The sequence below is a fragment of the Lepisosteus platostomus genome, chromosome 4 (assembly GCF_059453375.1).
Source record: "Lepisosteus platostomus isolate fLepPlt1 chromosome 4, fLepPlt1.hap1, whole genome shotgun sequence".
Taxonomy (NCBI): domain Eukaryota; kingdom Metazoa; phylum Chordata; class Actinopteri; order Semionotiformes; family Lepisosteidae; genus Lepisosteus; species Lepisosteus platostomus.
The window spans coordinates 40098845-40120962 of record NC_142614.1 but is presented as its reverse complement, the minus strand read 5'-3'; the positions used below and the strand labels follow the sequence as shown (position 1 = coordinate 40120962).

Genomic DNA, 22118 nt, shown 5'->3' with positions numbered 1-22118 from the left:
ATTATCAAATATTATCATTTTTAGTATCAACATTTTATAGAAGCAATATACTTCTAGATCTAGTAGGTAGCTGCGTCAGCATGCGTAGGCTGCAAAGGAACAATGTAAAGGCTTATTCCATGCTGAAAAACAGAAGATTCTTTTCAGCATGAAATAAACCTTTGCTTGTTCCTTCACTTTATAGATCTGTTTGTCTTCAAGTCATTGTTCCTTTCAGTTTTGTGAATTACTGAAAATATTTCACAATATTTTGAAAAAGAGACAACTCATATTTATGTCTAATAACTTTAAAAACATACTTTGAGGACCCATTTGAACTAAAAAAAGCTTATATCATTATATTTAGGATGGCATATTTGTTGTCTGGACTACCTTATTTTTAGAAAAAAATATTCTAAATTTTTACACATATTTGCATCTATTTACAGTATGTCCATTTTACTGTAAAATTCCTAACATTTGCCTCACACTCCACGGACTCCGCTGCTAGCAGATGTTTACTTATCAGGCCTCTTCAGAGGTTCCATGTGGTTTCAAGACAGTATTTTGCTGTACCCACATGGGTGTGAGCCTCTTAGAAGAAGGGCATCTTATAATTGTGGACAAGCGTAATCACATCTTGCTATAAAAATGCTCCAGATGGAAAGCACATGCCTGAATCTCAAAACTCAGCTCACAGAATCAGGCATTTAAAACTCCTCTTGTGGTGCGGAAGGTGACATCTACATGAACTTGTGCTCACTGCACAAATTGTCATAAAATAGTATGGATTATGGCACAAAGTTAATTTTCTAGAATATATTTATAATCTTGATAATCCATGTCACCTCTGCATCAGAATTTAATGTCCCTTGCTTTTGAAAAATTATTAAATATTATACACCTGGAAACAAGTTTATTCTACAATTCATTAACCAGAACTGTATAAGGAACTCATGCAATCCCTCATTTTCCAGATGAGAAGCCAAGTGTAGTACTGGATAATTATCTTCTCTGTCCTGCACCCATACTACACGAAGCTGGACAGTAAGTACTCATTGAGAGTTTCACACTGTAATTATAAATAACTGGACACATTGAAAGGATGTTATTAAATCTCTGTGGTCTACAATTCATTGAGTTCTGCATCATATTCCTGGTTACTTTCATTGTTTGCCACGTGTGCAGATTCATCCTGGAATGTCACGCGACATGACTGAAATTACTGAAATGGAGCAAAATGGGTGCATTCACAGATTCAAACTGATGTTGAACTTTCTTAGTTTTCAAATCAGTTACACTCAGTCTTAAACTGTAGTCCAAAGGAAGGTTTGCAATATTTTGCTTAAGACATGTTAAAACAGTGAAGTGGTGAAATTGCTTGTAAGTCTTACTTAGATTTTTAGTCATTGTTTTAAGTGGTTTGTTGTGGAAGCCTTTCCTATGATCTTCATTTTTTCATGCTTAAGTCTTTATATGGCGGTTAGCTCTGACCTTTTTATTTTCTATTCAAACAATAATTATATTGAGACTGACCCAATTAAAGCCTGTCCTAGTGGGATCAGCATTTATGGGCTATTTTGGTAATTGCTAGAGTGAAAGAATGAAAGCATTTTTCCCTCAGTTTGATAAAATATATTATGTACAAAATTATGTACAGCATTTTACCAATCTGTATATAAATCTGTCAAATGTATGTCTTATTGCAGTTATGTTTCTTTATAAAACAATTAAATATAAAAATGTCATTTATTTTAATTTTAATTAAAAATTATAGGCAATGGCAGCTAATAGACTTCAGATGTTACAAACAGAAATATGCTACTCTTCTAAAATTAGCTACAGGGTAATGCTGTTTGTTTTTCCAAGAAGTGTACTAGTGGCTTTGTTCTACATTCCTTTATCAGGCTTTTATTTTAAAATAGTGTCAGATAAAACAATTTGCAATGCTAATACCACTTGGTGAAAATGCTTTTAGCCACTTCTCTGCTCATATTTTTTATAATTTATAATTTATAATTTATAATTTATAATTTTTATAATTTATCATTTGAAATGCAAGCACGCTTTACCCAACATAGAAATAAAAATAACTCATCTAGGTAGTTTCTCTTTGAAGTGCTTCCTTAATTAAATCTTGGCTGATAATTTGACCCATTACATAGTTGTATGGGGAACAAACACATCTGGTAATAACTCACAAATGATTCTAAAAGGAAGTCTGACAGATGTGGTGAATGCTTTTCTTGCAGTAGTCCCTTTTAAATAATTCACCACTTACCAGTTAACCTGTAGACCGTTTAGCACATATACCACCTACATAATGTTTGAACAAAAAATTCTTCCTTTGTCCATCCTCTTCTTCTTGGTTGAATTGACTGCATTTAATCAGAGTTATTGCAGAAAATAAAATGTTGTGTCTATAGGTGGATTCAAAAACACACTCAAATCTTCTCAACATTACTCAAAATCTATGAGAATCCAAATGTCAAGCAGCTTGCCATATATGCACATCTGTGCAGATCACCAAATTTTTTTTCCAACATTTTTCAACTATTTTTTCAATAGCATAGTGTAGTATTATCCAGCACAGGGGCTGTGGAGTACCGCAGCTTTTTAAAAATACTCAGTTGTGGTACTTTACTACGTTATAAAACTTTTGTGTTTGCACTTCTTTGTAAAACCCCCAGATGGAGCAGTGAAAGCTTAATGTCGTGTGTGGAGCATTTCGGCTGTTGCCAGAAAACGCCCGGTCAATGCTGAGGCAAAATCTTGTTGTATACTGTTTAGACTTTTATTAATTTTAAACAGCATTTTAAATATTAAACTAATTAAAAAGTAGGTATATTTTATAAAATTAAGATTGCTCAGTTGGATATATAAAAAGAGTTTATAATTATACTGTAGCTTGTGAATGTGATGTGCTTTTTTGAGCCTCATCACATTCACAAGCTACAGTATAATTATAAACTCTTTTTATATATCCAACTGAGCAATCTTAATTTTATAAAATATACCTACTTTTTAATTAGAATTAAGAATTATAAAATATTTATGAAGAAGGTGAAATACTGTTGTGTACTTTTTATATTTAGCTACCACTAGTACACAACAGTATTTCACCTTCTTCATAAATATTTTATACATCAAAGTCTTTAACATGGTGACTTACAGTGGGTTATGGTTTTAACATGCTTGTTCCAACATCATAAAGTTTTATGTATTGTACTTCATAAAAAGTTAAATAATGTTTAATCCTTTTCTAAGAATACGTAGTAAGAACACCAGTTGCTGTTATTGTAAAAAAAAGTTTAATACCACTTGATAGTGATATTAATATGGAATAATGTAACTAAACAGCTAAAATATCACAAGTAGATGTTTTGGAAACATTTTGACATTTATTGTCCTTATAGTGGTAATGGCCAATGGACTGTAATGTAGCAGGCTGCATCCAGGTGGTTCAGAGCCTGATCAGAGAATTACTTTCAGTTTCTTTCTTACGTAGCCAAATACATAAAAATAGTCAACTATTATAGCTTGTTGTTGGCTTCAGCGTTAGTGTCTGTATCTGCATGGATTATTATTAGTGATGGTTGCGTGATTAAGGATTTCTTTGCAGTATTAAGTTAAAGGAGGGAAGAAAGGTTATTTTTACAATTGCCAGTAACCGGAGAAGAGCTTATCAATATGTTGAAACCAGACAGATGTGTTACACCTTTAAGCAAGCCCCAGTTGTTTACTATGTTGTGACGATGGTGTGTGGCTCTGCGGGAATTATTCTGTGAACTGAACAGTTATAGAGGAGACACGTTGAGCCTCTTTTTATATTTGTAAAAACGTTCCAATTTAAATGCAATACAGAATATATTGTTAATAAAATTAATAATGAATGACCATGGACAAGTTGTAAACTGAAGAGTTACAGAGAAGACACACCAGATGTGTAAAATAGTTTGTCTTAATACAGATTGAGCAATGGGAAATTTAACTTTAAATTTGGATTAAGAAAAAAACATTTCACACATACTGTACTGTAATGGCTTTGAAACCATATAATCTCATACTTTATATACAGTATTTTGTATACAATGCTGTTCATTGCTGTATGCGCTACTGTTTCGGTATATCTGTGGGTCTGACTTCATGGGATTTGCATTTGTGGAACAGTGGGAGGTGAGACACGGTTGGGGTTGTTTTGATTATAATATGAATGAGTCCCTGAGGCATATTGTCCAAGTTTCAGAATTATAAACAATAAACCTGTGATGAGTGTGCAGGAGAGAAAAAGTTACCTTTTCAGAAGTCGTGTACTGCGCAAAGTAGTTGAATTTGACAAACAGTGAAAGTTGCTTAAAGAATTTAAAATCTGTCTGATTGTACTGTAGCTCTCATTTAATTGAGCTTTTGTGATAACACACTGCACCCTTTTGAATTGATTTTTATCACCTTTATCATTGTCTGTTCGGGGGTGTGGGTGTCTCCTTCTTCAATTTAACATCTGATACATCCCCAGCAAGTCAAAAGACTAAAACCCGCTATCAATTAAACATCTGTCTTGTGACATTTCTCAGACTGCTCCAAAGCTGGGTCTAGAGTAAAATTCTCTAAACTTAAAGCCACAATGGATAGCACAATTATCGGTAATACAAACTGTAGTACCGTAATACCTGTAATACAAAGGACTTCTACAAACTAAAACAACCCCAAGTGCAGCACGTGTGAATCAAGGAAAAAATATCAGCTCCACCAAACAGATCCTGAACAAGCCTCCTAATATACTACATCCCCACTATAGTTACGGCAAGGTGAATGTGGGAAGCTGATTTTTTAAACATTTTTTTTCAAGAAAATCTAAAATAAGAAAAAAATTACATGCCCCTGTCTAACTTAGACATTGAATGACTTTAAAAGCTTTAACTTTAAAAATCAGAACCTGAATTCTATTCATCACAACAGATACAAATCTTAACACAAATCCAAAACCATTTAAAACAGAAGATGTTCAATCTACTCCACACCTGCATGTCAAGATCTCGGTGTGCCTAGGAGCTGTTTTGTTTAGCTTACGCTGTGAATTAGTACCTGAGGCATACCATCCAAGGTTTCGAAATATTTTTAAAAAATCAAACTTTTGTTTGGATGAGAGAAATCTTTTGAGAAGTTGTGTACTACTTGCAAAGAATCTGATTTTGACAAACCTTTCAGAGCTAATTTTGTTTGAAGAATTTAAAATCTGTCTGCCTGACTAAGGTTTCTTTATGTTTTTTTTATGTGAAATGTTTTTGACAATTATTTAACTCTGAGATTCTGACTGATTTGACTTTATATTTGCCCCATTAAGCTTACACAGAAAAATAAGACGTTCTGTAGTTAATCTTTTTGGAATTTGATTTATTATATTATTTGTTAATTATTATTATTAATAATAATTACATATTTTTTATGATAAAACCACTAACATTGACACAGGTGCTGCTGTAACAAATTCTTCAAAAATTTAGAAGCTTTATATTTCGGAAACATCACGATTGTTACACAAGGAAGTGAAATGTGACGGTTTGTTACAGCTATGATTTTTTAATTTTTGGCTGCTGCAGTTGCACCCTTTTCAATGGTTAGTTAACCCTTCCAAATTGCTTTGTCAGTTTGTGTGTGTGTGTGGGGGGGCATCTCCTTGACATCTGACACTCCTCCCTACACGTAAGTGATCGTGAATGTCAAGTAAATATACTGTGATATATAAAATTCAGAAAAACATCAATGTAAACATTATATTTACAATTGGTTTAATTTGTCATCACTCTTCAAACTTGCATCACAAAGAAAATAAAAATGGTTGTAAGTTTCTCCAAAGCCTACTCAGTCAAGAACCGAGAATTCAAGTAGGAAGCTGCATCACCATGCATAGGCTGCAAAGGAACAAGTAAAAAGTAAAGGTTTATTCCATACTGAAAAGGGAAGAAAAGAAACATAATGTTTTGGCTGTGAATGTTTCTTTCAGGTGTGAAGAATAGAGAGTCCCAATTCATTTGCAGCCTAAACTTTCCCCGTCAAACCCTCCCCCTGCTGCAATTAGGAAATACACAAAGAATGCACTGAAAGCACTCCAAGAGACAGCTTGTTAAAAGTATAACATGCATTTCGCTTTGATTAAACATAGACCTTTTTGCACACTCCAATGAATTTTTCACTGGCCATTTTAATACCACATTGATATTCTAGATTATAATGATAAATATATATATACATACAATTGTGTTGTGAGGCTTGAGTTTACCCCTGCCATTGACAGTATCCACATTTGCAAACTCTTTCATGTTCATTATTAATATGAATAATATCTTCCATATTGCATTTAAATTGAAATGTTTTTACAAGTATAAATCCACCTGCCCATCCATTTTCTAACCACTTTATCCAGGACAGGCATGAGTGTGACCTACAGTTTTATGTTTTTTTCATCGTTAATGACGTTCAGAGACTTTATACTCCTGTTATTTTCATGCTACCAAAATTTCTCTTTGGTTGTAAAATTCCATATTAAGCGTAAAGCGTTTAAATTTTGGCTGCAATTTGACATATTGGATCATTTTTCCAATTTTCTCATTTTTTGTGTGTTGGGTGTACTGTAGGATCCAAATGAACTACTTCATTAATACATATGTGTATATCTCTAATGCTATTTCATTTCTTTCAAATACTTATGTGAAATAAACATCAGTAAGAAAGTTGCTTATGAAGTGATGAACAGTTTAGTAACCTTATGGCATGTATTCCATGTGAATGGATTTAATCAATTTGATATTTTTTTTTATTTTCAGGTCTCTTAAATGTATGAGCTATTTTTGTGCTGTATACAGCTTAAATAAATCAAGTTTTTGAAACAGGATATGAATTCAAATTCAGATGTAATTGTTGTTTCTATTTTTAAGAAATCTATTCAGTCCATCCTTGTATAATTTACTCTAATTTTCTGAAAGCATAGATTCAAAAAGATTTAATCTATGCTTTAATCAGAGTTCTGTAAAGAGTGCTCTGTGTTTTCAGGATGTTTATTGCTAATGTTTGCAGTCAAATGACGTTACAGTAGTCCTGTTTTATATGCAGGTGTCCAATTTCTTTTCTCAAAGAAGCTGTTCATTATTGGCCATTGCGTGACCCACATCTTATGGAATACTTGGGACTGGGTCAAACAGGCCTTAGAAACATTCTTTGTGTTTCTTTTAGGCCCTCACTGGTGATTTGCAGCTGTGTTCAGCATTACTATTATTAGTTACTTCTGTAAAGAGAAAGTTTTCTCTTCAACTTCTCTTTTTTGCAACAAAAATCCTTGTCATTATTGACTAGTTTTTAAATTTATTTTCAGACATCAACATTATGGACTTATATAGATTATATCACTTCTGACAAACTCAATATCAAAGCCATAAATTCATACAAAGCTTATTTTTTTGTATCTATTGTCTCTAAAATCAGTATTCAAGGATTAGGCTTTGCAATTAGACACAAAATTTCACAATAGTCTTTTCATGTATCTTCCTATTAATAACACTTTACACATTCGTATTATTTATTAGCTTTCTATGTGTAACTGTTGCAGGTACAGTAACTAACTTTAGACTTTAGTCACTACAGTTTTAAATTTACATAAAACCAGGTTGCTCTGCCCGAGTTAGAGTGCCTGTGGGATCACTAGGACTAGAATGTTTGTGGAATGCCTGCAAAGCCACATACTGTGCATTATGGTACAGATGCAGCTGTTCTAAATGAGTGAGGTACGATGCGGTAAAACGTGGTAGGCATAGCGCAATATTCCACATTATACCGTATGCAAATTAGATTATGATAATAGTTTCCGTAAGCACCTTGTAAGACCTCGTAAAACTGCCAGGTGGAGCTATTAAAGCTCAACGTCTCATATACAGAATTTGAGCTGTTGTCAGAAAACACTACCGAGGGAGTCTTTTTCCAATTAAGAATTTAAGTTGTATACTCTTTAGACTTCTAATAATTTTAAACTGTGTATTACAGTGTTAATCATTAAACATGAAAAAGTTGGTATATTTTATAAAAGCAAGGTTGCTCAGTTGGACAAAAGTACACAACCTTCAACCTTCATCATAAATATTTTAATTATGCATAAAGACCGAGATGGATAGTTTTAGTAAATATGTTGAGAAATATCTGAATTTTTGCAAGATAAAATTGTATCCAGCTGTGAATCAGCTACATGAACTTGCTCTTCGTGAAATTGTGGAAAAGAGGTTTAGTGGGCAGCATTACACACACTGTAGTGACCATAGAGTGTTTTAATACACTGTACAGTATAAGAGTATAACACAAGTATGTTTTTTAATATTTGTAATCGCTATTCTTACAAGTACATTTTATATTCAGTTTGCTTCTGTGTGTTAGCTGGTGGGCAAATGTTCGAGGTGTATTTATATAGCTGGTAGTATGACTGTATTTAAAAAAAAATAATTTGGATCATGAACAGCATCCCCCTATCACAGTGCATAGTGCCACATTAAATAAAACCACGAGATAAAGAGATTCACGACGCAAAGCTGTCAGTCTTGTGTAAAAAATACTGCCTAGTTCAAGTCCGTGCGAGCAACTCGCATAGGTGATATTTAGAAATATATATTGTAGTATTTTCGGGTTCGGAGAGGACGGGCACAAAGCTTTATTCCTGTTATTACAGTCTGGGTAATTTGAGTGAAGGCTGTGACAAAGTGAAGGCTGTGAAAACATTTGTCAGTCTGTCCGTGGGAGGAAGGGGACTGTCTTTCATTGGAAGGTTCGCCTATTGTACTCATACATAACAATATAAGGGGGAAGGAAAAGTGCCTGCCATCATTTTTTTCACTGACAGACAAAGCTGTGTTGTGTTAATAAAAACTACAGTATGCTTAACAGCTGTTAAACCAGTTTAATTCAAAACACTTTATTCAGTGAGGCAATTTAACAGTTTTTCTTAAACACAACTTTGTCATCTTGAAAAAAATGACTGCTGGCACTTTTCCTTCACCCCTAACCCTATTCTACTCATACATACCCCTACGGTATATTCTCATGTACGAGTAGAATAGGGTTAGGGGGGAAGAAAAAGTCTTTTTTTTCACTGACAGACAAAGTTGTATTGTCAGCATGCTTAAAAGCTGCTTGTAAGAGCAAGGTAACTTTCTGCTATCTAAACCTTTTAAAGTCACGCAATGTTTGAGTTAGGCAGGAACACGTCATTGTATCTTATTTTTTATTTCATTTTTTTAAATAAATATAAGGTAACCAGCAATCAAATGTCCTGTTTTTTCTTAACACTAATTTTTCCATACTGTAGTTTGAGTCTTTGTGTAAGCTGTAAGTTCTTTTTACTTCTTAATTAAAAATTTGAAACACTTTAATTTTGTAAACGCAACAAGCATTCCATAAAGAAATAAAATCATGTTTTCTACAGGTGTTATACCACTTCCCAGTATAACTTTAAACGAACAGTTTAAATTAGAGAGCAATCTAATTTCTTATTTGTTTAAACAGTGACATTTCAGCTGCATACCCATGTGAGCCAAAAATTGCTACATTATTAATAATATCTTCAATGTCACATTAACATTGGAATGTTCTTTTTTACAAGTGTAAAAAGAGGCGATATACAACATGTCTCCTCTTTAACTCTTCAGTTTACAGAGAAATTCCACCAGAGCCTCACAACATTATCCAATAATACTCTTCTTGTGTCTAATTTTTAGTTATGCAGGATTTGCGCGATAAGCACATTGTTTAATGGGAATGACATTACCCTCCTCTATATCACTGTACAGCACTTGTTTGAGTCGGGAATGCCATACCATCTCTATTGCTTTTAAATCTGGGGATTCAGGTGGAGTTTTCACAAGCGGTCTCTTCTGAAAACACCCGAAATGTTGTGTTTTTTCTCTTCTCTCTCTTTTCAGCATGGAATAAACCTATTACTTGTTCCCTTACTGTAACTACTAAATGATTTCTTTATCCATTTCAGCTAAATGAGGGGAATTAAATCAGTCAGAATCTCATGTGCCAATTGTAAAAATAACCCTCCTTCCTTCATTTGTTTAACTTAACAAATTTCGCAAAGAAAGTTTGTAATGTAGTGCGCTCTGAACGAGTTTGTCAAGATCAGGGTTTCAAAAGAAAAAAAACATCAAACCTTAGATTGGATGAGAACATCATGATTGTTTTGCAAGGATGTGATGAACGTTTTGTGATATATATATATTAAATATAGTGTTGATAATATTTATTATCAGTGATAATGACAGTAATAGCAGTTTGAAATTATTCATTGTTATTAATAAATGACTTAGCTTCAAACATGTTCAGAAATCTAATCACAGGTACCACACCTGCCAAAATCACAATGATTCCCAGTCGTACTGGTTGTGGGAGGAGGGAACTCAGTTGAACTGGCAGCCCAGTATGTGATCTCCTGAGGAACAGTGAGCCTGTCTCCCAATAATGCTCAATATGTTTACAGTATATGTAAATATTTTATGATATGTCTTTGTTTAAATGTCTGTAATATGTCTGTAGATTTTATTCTTATTTTTTGTTTTGTTTATTTGCTTTGGCAACACTGATTGTACCCATCGGTCATGCTAATAAAGCACCTTGAATTGAATTGAGAGAGAGAATGAGCGAGCACCAAAGAGAGCGAGAGAGAGAGAGCAACACACTGAGGTATATTCGGGTAGTTACACAGGGAGAGGGTGGTAATTGGGTACAAATATAACAGGGGTGCAAAGCCATGAAACTATTTACAAGAATTCGGGTAATCTCACCAAACTGTACACCCATTTTGCAATGGGTCAGCTGCACTGGTCAGTGGCAGTCCCCGCCCTGACCACTACTACTCCCGTCCTGCCCCACACCATGTACCCCAGCTGGGTGCTCTTCAGCTGCAGCGCCAGGTGAATGCACTACAATAATATCTTCAGTGTCTCATTAACATTGGAATGTTCTTTTTTATAAGTGTAAAAAGAGGCAATACACAACGTGTCTCCTCTATAACTCTTCAGTTTACTGAGAAATTCCGCCAGAGCCTCACAACATTGTACAATAATACTCTTCTTGTGTCTAATTTTTAGTTTAGCAGGATTTGAGCTACAGAATATGAATATAATTATATAATTATTAATTTCTTTAATAATAATGTTTCTTTATTAGCCCTATACAATTTCTTGCATTAGGAATGTGTCTTTTCACATACCCCAGCTTTTTTCTCCAGGGAGACACAGACACAGAGACAAGGAGAGAAGCTTGGGGTCAGAGCGCAGGGTCTGCCATTGCACGGCGCCCCTGGAGCAGTTGGGGTTAAGGGCCTTGCTCAGGGGCCCAACGGAGTAGGATTCCTCTGCCGGCCGCGGGATTTGAACCGGCAACCTTCCGGTCACAGGCGCAGATCCTTGGCCACAGAGCCACCGCTCCGCCCATTTTTTAGATATACGATTCCATATTATATTCCCTATCAAATTCTTAAAAGATTCTAAAAGTAACAAGCATATTCGCAGAAAAGGTTAAAACATTATAACTTTTTACAAAGTATATAAACTTAATATAGTCAGAAGGAGCACGTAAAAACGTTTCCAAATTAACCACAGTATGTTACCGAATGAAAAACTTTGATCCTTAAAATGTTAAGGAATAAAGTGGAATACTGGTGTGTATTTTTTATTTAAACTACCAATACATAAAATGTTTATTTTCTTAATAAATATCGTTTATGACCTTCAGAGGCGTTATGCTCCTCTTCTTTTTATGCTCAGCTACTAAAATTTCCCTTTAGTTGTAAAGTTCCATATAAATATTCAATACTATGTGGATTAAAACATGCACAGTAAAGAGATTAAATTATTTAATATTTTCAGTAACAACCAATGCACCACGAGTGCCCCTGTTGGTCATTTTGGCCAGCCAATCATGTACTGCGGTACAACACAGTGAACTGTGAGTAATTGCATGCGGTACGGGTGTTGTACCATGCATTTTGAAGTCAATAATGAGGCTGTAAAATTTGTAGCATAATGCTTGCTTTCATTATGCATGTCACCGGGGATCCACTATATTCAAATGAAGGTTTCGGAAAATGCCCCCAAGTACTAGATATTGACAACATTTATAAATAAACCTATTACTTGTTCCATCATATAAGTATGTTGGCGATTCGGGTTCAAGACATGCTTAGGGCACAAGTTTTTCTTCTAACAAAGAAAGACTCCTTCTTAAAAAATATAATAGTAAATATTGTGTATTAACAATTATTTTTGTTTTTTATTTAGTACAACATATTCATTTTTAAGTGATATTAATGTAAGCTTAGGTCCTGTTAATGTTTTGTTCAGTTGAGCGGTTAGTTTTATGGTCCAATTGGTGGCTAGGCTCATCGTACTGTGACTCCATGCTGTCTGATTGGTTATGGGGGGAGAACATGATGAGGAAAGGGGGAGAGCAAGAAGTACAGAGAGAGAGAACACGTGTGGTGTGGACGCAGAGTTTTAAGCGCGGCTGTTCTCTAATAAACTGCAAAGAAAAAGAATAACCGTCTCCATCCAGTTCCATTCCGTACCGGCAGAGTGTTAACCACTGTCACACGAACCCTACAGTTACACTAATAGGGTTACATCAAAATGTAAATGAACAAACACATTCGCCCACTGTTGAATACTGTCAACATAACAGGAACACACTTCCTATCCCCAGGACTATTAACGACAACTTTTCCATCCTACAGGATGATCCCTCCATCGGGGGCCTCTTTTCTGACTGCCCCATCATCTCATATTGCCTCTGACGGCCATGACCACTCTAATCTCTCCGTCTTTGTTCTCAAAGACGGTTTTCCGAACTCATACATCAGAAAGACTACAGAAACCAAAATTATCCTGCAGCTAGGATCACACCTTCCCCCTTCTCTTAACGACAGACTACTTTTCTTCTAAATTTTCTCCATTCATTGGAAGTTTCATTTCACACCTCTCTACACCTTTTCTGACTTGACACCTCTTGATTGGCCTCTCTTTCTGTCCCCTGCTCCCGCCTCTCACTCCTCTCTCCCAGCCTTTGTTCTCCCGCTACATTACCTTTGCTTACTGCCTTGTCTTTCTCACACCTGAAGAAGGCTCCACGGCCAAAACATGTTTTCTTTCTTCTTTTTTTCAGCAAGGAATAAACCTATTACTTGTTCCTTTGCAGCCTAAGCATGCTGACGCAGCTACCCACCTGAACTACTTATATGACGTTCCTCTTAACAAACCAACTGCACCACCAGGCCACTCAGAAACACAGCTGAAAAAAACAGCTTAACAACGTTTTGAAAGTAATTGAATGGGTCAAATTAAAAATAAAACATGTTTGAAGTCAAAGAACATAACTCTCACAATGCTCCCCGTCTTCTCCAGGTGAGAAATAGCTCTGTTTAGCAGATAGATGACTGCATCCTCCACTCCCAAGTGTGACCGGTAGGCGAACTGCAGGGGGTCCATTGCTGTACTCAGCAGGGTTCTGAGGTGGTCCAGTACAAGCCTTTCCAGAGTTTTCATTAGGTGTGATGTAAGTGCCACTGGTCTGTAGTCATTCAAGACTTTAGGGTGCCCCTTTTTGGGTACTGGCACCAGGCAAGATGTCTTCCAGAGCATCAGAAACCTTTTCTAATCTCAGGCTGAGGTTGAAGATGTACTGTAGCACTGAACCCAGTTGGTCTGCACAGATCTTTAGCACCCTGGAGCTGACAGAGTGACAGAGTAAGTGACAGAGTGAAAGACTGATGCATAAAATGTCTATGAAGAGTGGAATACTGTGGTGCATTTTTAATTTAAACTACCACTACCAGCCTTGATGTTCAGAGACGTTATGCTCCTCTTATTTTTATGCTCTGTGACCAAACTTTCCCTCTAGTTGTAAATTTCCATATTAATATATAATATTAAACAGATATAAACATCCACAGTAAAGAGATTAAAAGCAACAATCGTTTCACAGACAATTAATGCACCACTAGTGCCACCCGTCAGTCATTTTGGCCAGCCAATCACGTACCAATCAGTAGTCTGGGCGTGGAAATATGCAGTACGGGGTTTTACCACACATTTTGAATGGCAGGATCTGTATATTCTGTGTTCACTTTAAGCTTATGCTTTCAATCCTCCTTTCTCCATCTTGTAACATACTCTGAATACTCAGTTTTATACAGTGCCTTTAGAATGTCTTCACATCTGAAATCAAGATAGAAATTAAGACGCTTCTTAGCCAACCTTTTTTTCTAGGTTTTCATTTGAAATTACTTTCCATAAATATTTAGCATGTGTTTTTCACTTGGAGGTTGTTTATTATAGTGTGCATAAATTCTGAAAACTTAATATGTGGTACTTTAGTAAGGGGGTTAAGATTTTTAAAGACACAGTATACATAGAGTAACTGACCCAAATGAACATTGAAAGGACAGAGCAAGTGAGACTTTTAACTTTCTCAATCACAGCTAACTTGACTGTTCTTACAGAATGTACCTTAGCTAATAAGGAATGCACACAAAACCAGTCGCCAAGGTACATTTACACAGTAAATTTACTGAGATGATTGAGGTGACTGTATACATAATAGTACTACTACTAGAAGGTAGTCTTAGATTCAATATTTACATTCAATATACGGTATAGTTAATACATTTATAGATAGATGGCATTTATTGCATTTTCTTTATTTCATAAATGTTATGTTTTACATAAAGAAAGCTTTCCTCATAATTCACCTTAGCACTTAAGATTTTAACAAAAATTAGTTTGTGGTTTATATAAAATAAAAACAATTGCTTCTGTTAAAAGCCTTGTTATTATTTCTAAGCAGTTGAAACACATTTTCTTTCTCTTCTTTTTAATTTTCAGCATGGAATTCAACTTCTACTTCTACTAGTTTTCCCACACACTGACATAGCTACCCCCTTCAGTTCTTGTTGTTTTACTTATGAAGTATTTTATCCTAAGATTAGTGTTGTAGAAAATTCTAAAGAAATACTTGTGCCCTTTAAGTTCATTCAACATGTTGTGGTGTCAATAAGGACATTGCAAAGGCAAATAGCTGCTGCATACTTGAACCTCTAGAGATTATTCTGCCAAGAAAAACCACATCTTTTGGGCGTTTATTTAGTAATCTTTGTCAAGGTTCTAAATAAGTATGACTAATCCATATCTGCAACTGTTTCACACATGCCTGTATATTTTTATAATCATAAGTGGTGAAATATTTTGAATGACAAGCTCAAAAGATGAGTCTGTTTAGATGCAGGTTTTAGATTTAGACCTAAGCTAGCTTTCATTGCATCCATTGGTATCTATATGAAGTTACAATTGATGGCAATAAAAAAACCAAAAGCATTGTTAACTCAAGTAATTAAAATGTCATTATTAGCGTAAATCATTGCACCCATTTTGTTTTCAAAAATAAGAAGAATTTAATATTAATCCTGTGCACTTTAATACTTTATACTATCATTAGTCCTAGCATATAGTCATTATTGCTATATGATCTTATTTCTCCTCATAATGCATAAAAGGTGTATATTACCATAGTTTTTATATTTGTGTTTTGTCAATCCAATGCAAGATGAAGGCCTCCAGAAACTTGTATCCTTGATTATTGTCATTCATCATACTCAATTGTACAGTTGTGAGAAAAAGTTTGTGAACTGTTCGGAATTATCTGGATTTCTGTATGAATGGCTCCTAAAATGTGATATGATCTTCATCTAAATCAGAATAATAAAAAAGACAGTCTTATTTAACAAACAGCACACAACATTTTACTTTATTGAACAAATTGTTTAAACAATCAAGGTCATTGATGGAAAAAGTAGGTGAACCTTTATATTTAGTAACTAGTGGAACCTTCTTTATTGGCAATAACCTCAACCAGACTTTCTGTAGCTGCTGATCAGACCAGAATTTAGGAAGTATTTTGGCCCATTCCTCTATACAAAACTGTTTCAGTTCATGTATATATTTGCGATGTCTTGCTTGAATGGCCTGCTCCAGATCACGCCACAGGATTTCAATGGGATTGAGGTCAGACTTGCCATTCTAAAATATGGAATTTCTTCTGTTTGAGCCACTCTGTTGTTTGTTTACTCCTGTCTTTTGGATCATTGTCATGTTGCATGACACAACTTCTTTTGAGTTTTAGATCACAGACATCCTGACATTCTGCTGTGGAATCTTCTGATACAACTTGGAATTCATTGGTCCCTCAATGATTGCAAGCTGTCCCGACCCAGCAACGCAGCCCCACACCATTATACTCCCTCCACCATGCTTCACAGTTGGGATGAGGTTTTGGTATGCAGTGTTGTGTTTTCTCCAAACATAACGCTGTGTACATTTACCAAAAAGTTCAACTTTTGTCACATTTGTTCACAGAACATTAAGTTAGAACAGTTCCAGTAGTGCTGTGGAACAACCAGGTGGTCTTTAGCAAACCTGAGACAGGCAGCAATGTATTTTATGGAGAGCAGTGGTTTCCTCCCTGGTAACCTCCCATGAACACCACTCTTGTTCAGTGTTTTTCTTATGGTAGACTAATGAACACTTGACGTATGAACAAACTTGATGTCATCAAGTACAAGAGATCTTGCAGATCCTTAGCTGTCACCCTAGCGTTCTTTGTCACCTGTTTGAGGACTGTACAGCATGCCCTTGCTCTGATCTTTGTAGGACACCCACTCCTAGGGAGAGTAGCAATGGTGCTGAATTCTTCCATTTGTAAACTATCTGCCTGACTGTGGACTGATGGAGGCCCAAGTCTGTAGAAATCCTTTTGTAACCTTTTCCAGTTTTATGAACTTCAACAACTCTTCTTCTAAGGTCCTCTGAAGTTTGTTTTGATTGGGCCGTATTGCACTTCAACAGAATTCTGTTGTGAAGAGCAAGTAACCAAAATTGTGTGAGTTTTTATACAGCAAGGCAGGCCAAACCCACACCTGAAATGATTGGAACACCTGACTCATTGTTTGGAATACCTGACTCCAAATTACCCTCTTTTCAAGATGTCATTATCCTAGAGGTTAACATACTTTTTCCATCAATTACCTTGATTGTTTTAATCATTAATTCAATAAAGACATAACAATTTAAAATGTTGTGTGTGTTGTTTCTTAAATAAAACTGTCTTTATTTATTATTATGACTTAGATGGAGATCAGATCACATTTTAGGAGCCATTAATGCAGAAATCTAGATAATTCCAAAGGTTTCAGAAACTTTTTCTCACAACTGTATGATTTCAGTTTTTACCCTAACATAACCAGCAGGAGTTTTCCTAATGTATTTAGATCTGTTTCAATATGAATGCCCAAAGGTCCTTCATTTGATAGGGCAGGTGAATTGTATTGTTCTTATGACTTTTATGCCTTATGGAGGCTCATTTAATTCAAGTGAAAAAACTGTGAAATTATTAACATTACTACATTTTTTTTCTTTCTCAAAATAGATCCTTAGATGTCCTAGTAAGTTTGAACAATGGCCAATCCTTCATCTCAAGTGCTGTTACTATCTATGCCACATCTTGTGTAAGTGGGAATGAATGAGCTGTTAACTGTAGGAAACTGCATTGAATGCACCAAATGATGTATTGAATGATTGATTGGATTGATAGATTCCTGCCACATGTAAAATAAAAATACATTTCTTATTAGTGAATATTTAATGCATAATATGTGCACTCTGTTTTGCATTTGGTGCTATATTCTCTATAGCATACTAGCCTTGATCGTGTATGTTTATTGGTAGCTCCTGTACTGGGACATACAGTACTTTAACTTAATCAATAATTCATTTCTTTGAGTGTAGATGTTCTATTTGGAAACATTGCAGTTATTTCATAGCACCTTTCAAGATTAAATCAGTCATTCCAGATGCTTATCTAACATTGTGTTTTTTTATGTTTTGTTTTTTAGTCCAATGGTACTGCTGTGGCCATTGTCTTTCTGGTACTTTTCATTCTTCTGGCACTGCTTCTGATGTGGTGGTTTTGGCCTCTGTGTTGTAAATTGGTGAGTATTTGATATATAAAAAATAGTTTACAGATAGAATGACACAAGACCCACACAGCCATTGGAATTCAGCAATAACAACACAAAATTTTCATGTCGGATAAACATACTGGACTAAATTTCTGAAAGGTGACCATCTTGGCTGGTGGTTTGCAACCTGTGGTATGCATTCCTACACTAGTATGCAAAAGCATTGTCAATGTTAGTTGATTGTGTAACATTAACACAATAATCATCTGAAGTCTTTTCTACCTGGACTCATCACCATCTCTATATGCTCCTCCGCTGAGTATTGTTTAATATTGTCACATCTATTCAGTTTTGTATTGTTGATTGTAGACAGATAGCATAGTTTTTAAAAATTAAATGTAAAAGGACAAGGCATACCCTTCCCCTGGGAGGTGTTCAAGTGAAAGCCATTCCTAAAATAACTGGTATCTTGAGAGTTTGAAAGCTAAAAAAAGTTGCTAGTTAAAAAAGTGGTACTTAAGTTTGAAAAGTAGAAAACACCCAGCTGGGGACATGCATAAAATAATACAAGAAGCAATGCATTTATCTAAATATAAGCTAGCTATCTAAACATTTATAGTTGTGCAATTTATAGAGATTTATTCAGATCTGTTCTCATGTTGCCTGTATTTTATCCTAGATTATCATCTTTTCCTGTCAAATACATATGGCTTATTGTTAACATTAGCATGTGTTAGCTGTTACTCTGTGAAAGTCTTCATCAGAGATTTTTTAAATAGAAACAATATAGTTAAGTCCAGTGATATAATATTAAAACTTCCATCTCTACAGATTTGGTGCATTATGGGAATCTAAACAGTTCCTGTGGTGATGTTTTCTCTGTCTATAGTACAAAATACAACATTTTCTAATCCAAGGGATGCTGCAGAAATTTGCAGTTCATGGTCTGCGGCAACCCACAGTTTTTTTAAATACTCAGTTTTGTGGTTGCACTTCATTGTAAAATGGCCAGGTGGAGCAGTGAAAGTTTAATGTGGCGTGTGGAGCATTTGGGCTGTTGCCAGAAAACACCTGGTTTTTAATCCTGGTCAATGCTGAGGGACAGTCTTTTTCCAATTATAGAATATAAATTGTAAACTGTTTAGACTTTTATTAATTTTAAACTGTATTACAGCATATTAAATATTGAACTAATTAAAAAATAGGTATATTTTATAAAAGCATGATTGCTTAGTTGGATATATAATAAAAGAGTTTATTATAATTACTGTAGCTTGTGAGCATGACACATTGAAAAAATCCCAAGGTAAATTTTGGTAGCTGAAAATAAAAACAGTAGTATAACGTAATACGTACCTAATGTTCACACAGCAGATGGTAGTGGTAGCTAAATTTAAAAAAGTACACAACAGTATTCCTCCTTCTTCATAAATATTTTATGTATCAAAGTCTTTAACTTGGTGACTTACAGTGGGTTATGGGTTTAATGTGCTTGTTCTAACATTATAAAGTTTATATACTATACTTCATAAAAAGTTATAATGTTATATCCTTTTCTAAGTATATGTAGTAAGAACACCACTTGCTGTTATTTAAGAAAAAGTTGTATTGATTTAATACCACTTGATAGTAATATTAATATGGAATCGTGTAACTAAGCAGCTAAAATATCACAAGTGGATGTTTTGTAAACATTTTGATATCCGTTTAAAAAAAAAAACTTTTATTGTCCGTAGTGCTAATGGCCAATGGACTGTAATGTAGGGCGCTGCACCCAAGCAGTTCAAAGGCAAATCAGGGAATTACTTTTGATTTGTTTCTTACATAGCCGAATATATAAAAATAGTCCACTATTATAGCTTGTTGTGAATGCGATCTGCCACTTTTAGGTTACAGAGTTACAGAGAAGACACCTTGAGTCTTGTCTTTTCAGCTTGGGATTAACCTTTAGAGCGATCCCTTTGGCTATACTTTTTACATAGCTGGATGTGTAAAAATAGTTTGTTATTATAGCTTGTTTCGAACGTGATGTGCTTCTTTCAGGTTTACATCCCAATTAAGAAAATCAATATCTTATCTTTATCCAAATTTCAGCAATGAGAAATTTAACTTTAAATTTTGATTAAGAAAAATATTTCACATATTCGACACTGTAGTGGATTTGAAACCATATGGTATGATACCGTACATACAGTATATTTATACAGTATACAAACTCACTGCCGTTCATTGCTGTGTACGCTACTGGTTCGGTATATCTGTGGGGGAGGGTGTTTTGATTACACTATTAATGAGTCCCTGAGGCATATCATCCAACTTTCAGAATTCTAACAAATAAATCTTTGATGACATTGCACGAGAGATAAAGTTACCTTTTCAGAAGTCATGTACTGTGCAAAGTAGGTGAATTTGACAAACAGCTAATATTGCTTAAAGAATTTAAAATCTATCTGACTGTATTGTAGCTCTCATGTAATTGAGCAGAAAGTCACATTACTCTCACAAGCGGCCCTATTAGAGTTTGTGTTAACACACTGCACCCTTTTGAATGGATTTATATCCCCTTTGTCACCTTTGTCTGCCTGGGGCGTAGAGGTTGTATCCTTTCCTCAGTTCAACACCTGCTGTGTCCCCTGTAAACTAAGAGACTAAAATCGGCTATCGATAAAACGTCTGCCTTTCGACATTTCTCAAACTGCTCCAAAGTCGGGTGCAGGGTAAACTCCTCGAAACTGAAAGCCAGAATGGACACCACGATTACCCCTTAATACAAACATTAGTACCGTAATACCTATAATACAAAGGACCACTACAAACTTAAACAACTCCAAGTTTAGCACACGTGAACCAAGGAAAAAATATCGGCTCCTCAAAACAAATACAAGATCCTGAACAAGCCCCCAAATATGCTATATCCCCACTATGGTTATGGCAAGGTGAATGTGGGAAGCTGATTTTAAAAACATTTTTTAAAGAAAATCAAAATTAGAAACAATGACAAGTTACTTCCTAACTTAGACATTGCATGACTTTAAAAGCTTAAGCTTTAAACAATAGAGCCTTAGTTGTATTCACTCTTGTATTAACAGTTACAACAGATACAAATCTTAACACAAATGCAAAATCTTTTAAATCAGAATCTGCTAACTCTACTTCGCAACTGCATGTCAGGATCATGGTGTGCCCAGCAGCTCTTTTGTTTGGATTACACTATGAATGAGTTCCTGAGGCATACCATCCATGGTTTTGAAATTCAAAAAAAAATCAAACCTTTGTCTGAATGAGAGAAACAGGTATCTTTTGACAAGTCGTGTACTACTTGCAAATAATCTGATTTTGACACACCTTAAAGAGCTAATTTTTGCTTGTATAATTTAAAATATGTGTGCCTGACAATTTCATAGAACTGTTTGGACACCTACGGAGATATTCGATCTAAATTTAAGATCTGCTTCTTTCACAGTTTTTTTAATGCAAAATGTTTTTGCACTTGTTAGATCCTGACCGATTTGACATTATATATTAAACAGAAAAAGAAGACGTTCTGTAGTTAATCTTTTTTTCCAAATTTGATTAATTATATTATTTGTTAATTATTATTATTGTTAATAATTATTATAATATTGTTTATTATAAAACCACTAACATCAACACTGCTGCTGCTGTTCATAGCCTCTTATTAATTTAAAATGCGTTGAACTCTGCCACAGGCATCCCTTTGAATTTTTAACACCTTTATAACCTTTGTCTGTCCAGGGGGATTGGGACCCCAGTACCCCCGCTATGAGAACATGAATGTGAATTGAACATTTAAATACTGTGATACATAAAATTTATACCCTGATACAACCAACTAAATACATATATCTATATTAATAAACTATTATTGTTAACGGCGCTCAGAATCTTAAGAATCTTAAGAAGCTTCATAGTTTGGAAACGTCATGACTGTTACACAATTTGTTATGGTTATGATCAGGAGAAGAAAAGTTATATTTTTTATATATTTGTGGCTGCTGCAGTTGGAATTCTGCAATACTTTGAGCTAAATAAATATATTATAATTTAGATTAGTTCATTAATATAATTAATATAG

General features: G+C 34.8%; 1 protein-coding gene across 1 annotated transcript in view; it reads left to right on the top strand.

Moving 5' to 3' along the window:
• antxr2a (ANTXR cell adhesion molecule 2a) overlaps positions 1-22118 on the top strand; it is a 254905-nt gene that overhangs the window by 91037 nt on the left and 141750 nt on the right. Inside the window, exons 10-12 of the mRNA XM_088629477.1 lie at positions 957-1026; positions 17491-17569; positions 17957-18052. Coding sequence (XP_088485603.1) covers positions 957-1026; positions 17491-17569; positions 17957-18052 — 245 coding nt within the window. The remainder of the gene's footprint in view (positions 1-956; positions 1027-17490; positions 17570-17956; positions 18053-22118) is intronic.